This window comes from Echinops telfairi, unplaced genomic scaffold (genome assembly GCF_000313985.2).
Source record: "Echinops telfairi isolate 266 unplaced genomic scaffold, ASM31398v2 ScPeMD7_7407;HRSCAF=8445, whole genome shotgun sequence".
Classification (NCBI taxonomy): Eukaryota; Metazoa; Chordata; class Mammalia; order Afrosoricida; family Tenrecidae; genus Echinops; species Echinops telfairi.
The window spans coordinates 4,793,441-4,799,931 of NW_022111307.1; the positions used below are offsets into that span (position 1 = coordinate 4,793,441).

The 6,491-nt window shown below is 43.8% G+C and overlaps 1 protein-coding gene across 1 annotated transcript; it reads right to left on the reverse strand.

Annotated features, from left to right (window-relative positions):
• Positions 1-1,648: 1,648 nt before the first annotated feature.
• On the reverse strand, positions 1,649-6,191 carry RTP4 (receptor transporter protein 4). The gene is made up of 2 exons (XM_004713464.3): positions 6,006-6,191; positions 1,649-2,503 (listed from the first exon to the last, which is right to left on the reverse strand). Exons 1-2 carry the CDS (start codon positions 6,158-6,160, stop codon positions 1,729-1,731), a joined length of 930 nt encoding a protein of 309 aa, XP_004713521.3. The 5' UTR covers positions 6,161-6,191; the 3' UTR covers positions 1,649-1,728.
• Positions 6,192-6,491: the final 300 nt, after the last annotated feature.

Sequence of the window (6,491 nt, forward strand, 5' to 3'; positions counted from 1 at the left end):
TATCACCTTAATTGCTGGATGGCATCCATTTCCTCAGTATTTGGATCTCTATGAGTCCAGAGTCAATCTGGTTCAAGGTCTTCAGAGAATCAACTTCTATTCCTTGTCCAGAAGTTAGTGAAGAGCTGTTACCAGGTTGTATGGATGCAAAGGAAAGAAGCTTGTAATAAAGGATTTCAGTCGATGTTCCTACTTCATCCTTCCCAGAAACCACCTTCCAAGTTACTTCTTGCCTTCAATTTCCTTTCTGGCATTGTGGCACATAAATTGGGTTCCCTATGGCTACCTTCTCCTCCAGAGCTCTTGAACTCTTTTAAGTCAGTTACCTATCTCCAATCAGTTTTCTAGCTTCCACCTTTCTTGTTGCCCTTGTGTGTTGATGTCATTTCCCCCCTTACTGTCATTCCATGCGGCTTCAAAGGATAGCAGAGGTAAATGTAAGTTTTTAATCCTCTCTGTTTAATTAGAAGATCTTAATCTATTTTGCGGATGGAGAAACTAAGGCCTAGGGAGATATAGTGGCTTGCCCTAGATTGTGGAGCAGAATCACAGAGTAAAAAGACAGTCTCCAGATCCCTGGGTCAATATTCTTTGTTAACTAACCAAAAAGCTATGAAAAAGGAAGAATACAGAAAATTCTAGGTTGGTTTGGTGGTTGTGTCTGGGGGTGGGGGGGGTTGGGGAGTGTGTGTATGCATAAGCGGACAGTTTTGTTGGAAGTGGCAAGAGATGGCCAGGAAAAAAAAGGAGATAAGGTAATTATCTGAAATATAATTTCATTATCTTCAAATCCTTTGGAGATATTTACATTATCTATAGGAGTCTCTCTCTGTGTACCTGGCTGCCTTAATTGAATCCATATGCCCACTATTTCTGTTCTATACTCCATTATCCTCCAGAGATACAATATTTTTTAAATGTGGTGCCACTCGAATGGCCTACAACTTCAGCGATAGTAATTTCCTATAGCTGGTATCACAAAATCACCACAAACTTAGTTCCTTAAAACAACACAGATTTATTATCTTTGATTTCTGGAGGTCAGATATCCAAATCAGTTTCACGGGATGAAAGTCAGGTGTAAACAGAACTGAAATCTTAGGGAAGCTCAAGAAAGGGATCATTTCCTTATCTTTCCCGATTTCTAGATGGGTGTTTGCACTCCTTAGTTTGTGGCCTCTTCCTCTCTCTTCAAAGCATATCATTGCATCCTTTGGTCCTGTCATCATATCTCACTTTATTCTGACGTTGATATCCTGACTTCCCTCTTATGGAGACTATTTTAATGATATTGGGCCCACCAGGGTAATCCAGGATAATGTTCCATCGCTTAAATCAATCATCCAATTCCATCCATAGAAAAATCCATTTTGCCATGTAAATTAACATAGCCACAGATTCTAGGAATTAGGACATGGACCTATTTGGGAGTCATTATATAGTTCATCATAATAACATTCAGGTAATACTAATGCCTCTCAGTCATTATCAAGATAGGACTTAATGAGCGAGTGGGTGAACGAATGAAGATCTTGTTGTGCTTTAATGCATAGGTATTGGAAGTTCATCATGTATTGGATCATCTCTTCAGAAAAGATTCAGGAAATCAGTCCTTATTCTAAAAAGTTGAACTTGTTGGGTCAAAAATTCTCTCCTATCAAATGGCACCCAGTTCATTGATTTCTCATCACCATTGAATTAAAACCAGAGAAAATGAAACAATTGTTTTCACCGACTTACTTTACTAGTAAAGTATCTAGCAGCAAAATAAAGGCAGACAGCCACAACACACACAGAGCCCCACCCAAACCACTGTTTCTGGTGAGAGCTGTGGTTTGGTGGTGGAAAGGCAGGGGCTCTGCGATTTCCAGAAGCCATTCTATGCCCGGACTCACAAAAGGCCAATGCTGCTGTGGCAGACCACTCAGCCTGAGATGCATTAGAGGTCCCGGCCCTGCGTGTGGCTCTTGGGCCTGCCCCAGATGTGGTCTGAGGGGTTACCTCATACCCTTGAGTTCCAGCAGTGGCATGGCTGGGCTCTGACATATGCGCTCTTACTTCAGGTGACTCCTGCGTGGCTCTATTTTGGACCAACACATCACCCACAGGAGGCAAGAGATTCCCAATCTCCAGGTAGGAGAATGAAGTGAGTGGATCTTGTAAGCCATGTTTACAGAAGCCGAGGACACATGCTTCGCAATTGGCTGTGTCGTGAGACCCTTTCAACGGCACTTCTGCCACCACCGGGATCTCCCAAACTGTCCCGGGGTCCTCTCCATAGAATCTCTCCAGAATACGCTGCACCAAGTTGTTCAGAATTGTACTGGTGCTCTCAGAAGAGAACGTGGGCTTCTCAAATTGGGACAGTTGACACTTTTGACACCTCTGAGCAAAGAATCGCATTAGCACCTGCCCCTGGGACGTCCGGAGGTTCCAGGTCATGTGACAGAGGACCTGCACTTTGGCAGAAGCCCATGATCGATGGCAGGAGGAACACTGGAACCTGCAGACAGAAGGAAGACAGCGTTATGTTCTCTGCTGCTTGTTGACCAGAGGATCTCTTCTCTTAGATCTCTGTCAATTAGGGAAAAAATCAGGATTCTGTGATTCAGAGTGTTGCAAACACTGACGAAAAGTGATCAATTGAGTTTCTCATATAATGTTTTCCCATGGCCCACTGAGCCATAAGTCACCATCAAGTGTGTCTCTTTGCTAGTGAACAATGTCCGGATGCCTCAGATGGAAACAGCCTCTCTGAAATATGTTCCTCGTAAGAATCACAGAAAATTCTCAAAAAGTCTCTATCTTGAGGCAGATACTATCATTGGTGCTCAGCAGCATTGTACCATTTTACCCTTAAAGCAGCCCTCTGTTGATAATATAACCATTGAGTAGTTTTTCTTTTATGAATTGAGGTTTAGAGAAGGTCAATGGAGCCCAATAGATGGACAAGGAAACTGAGTCATAAAGGGATTAAAGACTTGTTCTGCGTTTTAGAGGCATGTATTTAATCCAGTGGCTTCTCTACCGTATCCCCTCTAACGAACAACATGGCTAGTTTTCCCACTAGGGAAGCCAGCTAGAACCTGAAGCCGTGACACTGGGTTAGAGACTCAAATGCACAGTTCGTATCAGGGGGTCTTCTCTAAGCCTCCATTCATAAAATAAAGCTTCTCAAGGGTTACGTAGTAAAGATCCAATAAGAAACGTGAAAATATATTGTAAACTACAGACGCTTTTTAAAAGTTGGTTGATATTTTTCTCAAAGGGTGCTGGTAGGTGGCTTTTCTGCTATCAGAATGACGAGTGGTTTATCTAAACAGGAGAGGACTCTTCCTGCTTGGGGAGTATCAAAATGAAGTCATCATGCGCCCCTCACATAACTCTGGCTGACACAGAAAGACTTACATAGCTCACTGGATCACCAAGTCATACAAAGTGACTGCCCCAAGGGCTCGCCAAGGAGCTGGAAAGCCATGCTCTGTGGAGTCCTGGGAGGCCTCACTGAAAGAGCAGGCACTGCCACTAAAATATCTGTACCTCAGAAAATCCCAATCTAATGCCGCCTAATGCCGGTGATTCCAACACATAGTGATCCCATAGGACAGGGTAGAAGTGTCCCATAGGGTTTCTAAGGCTGTGATGTTTACAGGAGCGGATACCTCATCTTTGACCTTCCTGTCTAACAGCTAAGCACTTTAATCACTATACCACTAGGGAGGGCTCCTTTATATACATTAATTGACTTCATCTCATTATATATAGATGTGTATATATCTACATATATTATACAATATATGAGATGAAGTCATTAATAAAGTCTTTCTAGCCATAATCTCTGATGTTACAATTTAATTATACATTATAGTCCCTATGGCTATGATATAATCTCATTTGAGGGGAATTCTCAGTGATGCTAATGGACGGGATTAAGGTGGAATGTATCCTGAGCCTCAGCCTCGCTAGAGATGTGAAGTAACTCACCATCCGTTATTTCCTTGGGGATACGGTTTGCTGAACGACAACATCAAAGCCATTGCTCAGTGTTTAAGAACCGTCTTAGGAACAGACAGAATTCATGTTTGAGATCCCTCTTGCCTAACATGGTGGAATCAGCAGAGGTAATGTCACACCAAGACCAGAGGCCAAGGCCAGGAGACCAGGAGCCAAAGCCGAGGAGCAGCACTGAGACTGAGACTCTGAGGCAGAGCATCGGGCTGACTTCCTGGTGCAGTGGCAGAGGTCAAGGGGTCACATGACTGAGAGGCTGAGGCCCCGAGGGAGAGGCTGCTGGCTAAAAAGAAGCATTGCTGTGGACAAAAGATTTTACCTTTAAAGTAGTCTTGGCTTTTTTGACCCTAGCTTGTGGTAACCTGTCAACTTCCCTAACAATAATAATCATCATTTTTTTAAAACCCTCCAGGTATGGTGGGGGGAGGAGTGGGTAAAGGGGAGCTGGTAACAACAGTTCAAGAAGGAAGAGAATGTTTTGAAACTGATGGTGGTAGCAATTGCACACTACTGCTTGATGTGATTGAACTGTGGAATGATATCTGTATTAGTTCCCAATACAATGATTTGGGGGGGGAAATGGAATAAAACTTTTAAAATAAGAGAGAGAACTATCAATAAATAAAACCTTCAGACTCACTGCCATCAAGGCAATACCAACTCACAGTGGCCCTATAAGGCAGGGTCGAGCTGCCTCTGTGAGTATTTGAGACTAGAGCTCTTCATGAGAGTGGAAAGCCCCATCTTTCTCTGAAAGATAAACTGGTGGTTTTGAACTGCTGGCCTTGCAGTTAGCAGGCCAACTCGTAATCACTAATCTGAGTATTGTCTGAGTTCTGGGTGGCCACTGCAATGAATTATTGGACCCAGAAGAGAAGTAGAGTGCCGTGGGAGGAAGGATTGATATCAGAATAGGATAAAGAGAGGATGGCGGAGGGGGGCCTATCTGACTTAGGCAATTAGTCTTCCGTTTGTGTGGAGATGGATTCTCCCTCTGCCTTGTGTAGCCAAGGGAGATCACATTTTTGCAATATGATACACAACTATATTACTCATTATTATGTTATTTTAAGAGATAGAAGTATATAGAAAGAAGTACTTGGGGGTGCAAACCGATAAGCATTAAACTATTAGCCAAACCCACCCAGAGGCAGCTGGGAAGAAAAGCTCCATGATCTGCTTCTGAGTGGTCCTCACCATGAACATCCTATGGAGCGACTGTACTGTGCACACAAGGGGTTGTCATGTTTGGGAATGGACCGGATAGCAATTAACAACAATGACAAGTGTATGTATATGTATTTAACACCATTGTCTTATGTGAGTATAGAGGAACACTTACTTCTGACCAGGAAATTCAGGCAGGCCATGTTTTAAGAAGGAACGGCACTTGAATTTCTCCTTGAAAAACAAGGAGAGGCAGAAGGGCACCTGCTAACCAGGTGGGTTGAACAAGAATTTGGAAGTGCAAGCATCGTTAAACAAGCCATAGGGGCTGGAGCAAAGAGTACCTGGGGCAAGATGGGGCAGCCAACAAAATCAAGTTAAGTCATTTAGTTAGTGAGTTGGAGGATAGAAGTTTCAACGATCAGACCCTAAAGGCCCTTCTGACAACAGAAAAATGGAGAGCCTGGTGTCTTTTATTCTTTTCGCCCCCTGATCACTGTATCAGGGGCTCTTATAGCTCTTCTAACAATCCATACTCGTGTATTCTTTTCACAAGCTCTCAAAGCAGTCCTTGGCTGGTGCAAATGGTTAACATGCTTGCCGAGCAATGGAACATCCGTAGTAGCTTGATTCCACCCAGAGGCTCCTGTGATGGCAGACCTGCTGATCTACTTCTGAAAAATCAACGACTGAAAACCCTATGACGTACAATTCTATTCGAACATAACCTGGGTCACCTCGAGAGTCAACTTGACTGCCACGAGTTGGTTCGGGAAGACAAGCCTCTCAGCTCAGGAAGGTTTATGGCTTGGTAAACACTTACTCACCTGCCAAAGGCTTTCTGCTCGTATTGCTTCCACCCTTTGGCCACTTGGTCTGGCTGAATCATCTCATCCAACCTCAAAGTCCATCTGTCCCCAGGTTCTTCCTGCTGCATCAAGGTTTGAAACATCTGCTCCCATGAGTTGATATCCACAGCCATCCTCCTCCTCCGGAGCCAAGAGTTAGGGTAACTTCCGTTTTACTAGCCGCCCATGAAGAAGGGAGCAAAAAAAGGTTTACATTTCTATTCCTGTGTTTGAAGACACACCTGTGTGTTCGGGTTTGTTTTGCTTTTTGGGGACCTGAGGCGTGCCCAGAGCAAGTCTGTTAGGAGGACAGAAGCCAGCTGAGGTTTGCTGGCTGGTTTGGTAGCGGGCCCTGCTGAAAGACATGAGCACAGAGCTCTGCTCTTCATTCTGGGGGTCTCTATTTCAACTTTTATTTTCTTTTTCTCTCATTTTTTGAATAGCCAAGACAATACGTTAGGCACA

What these genes read in the sequence shown, in the direction of transcription:
- RTP4 (XM_004713464.3), bottom strand. Translation starts at nt 6,160, where the DNA reads ATGGCTGTGGATATCAACTCATGGGAGCAGATGTTTCAAACCTTGATG. An exon ending in GAGCAGAAAGCCTTTGGCAG is followed by an intron (nt 2,504 to 6,005) that starts GTGAGTAAGTGT and finishes TTCTGTCTGCAG; the next exon opens with GTTCCAGTGTTCCTCCTGCC.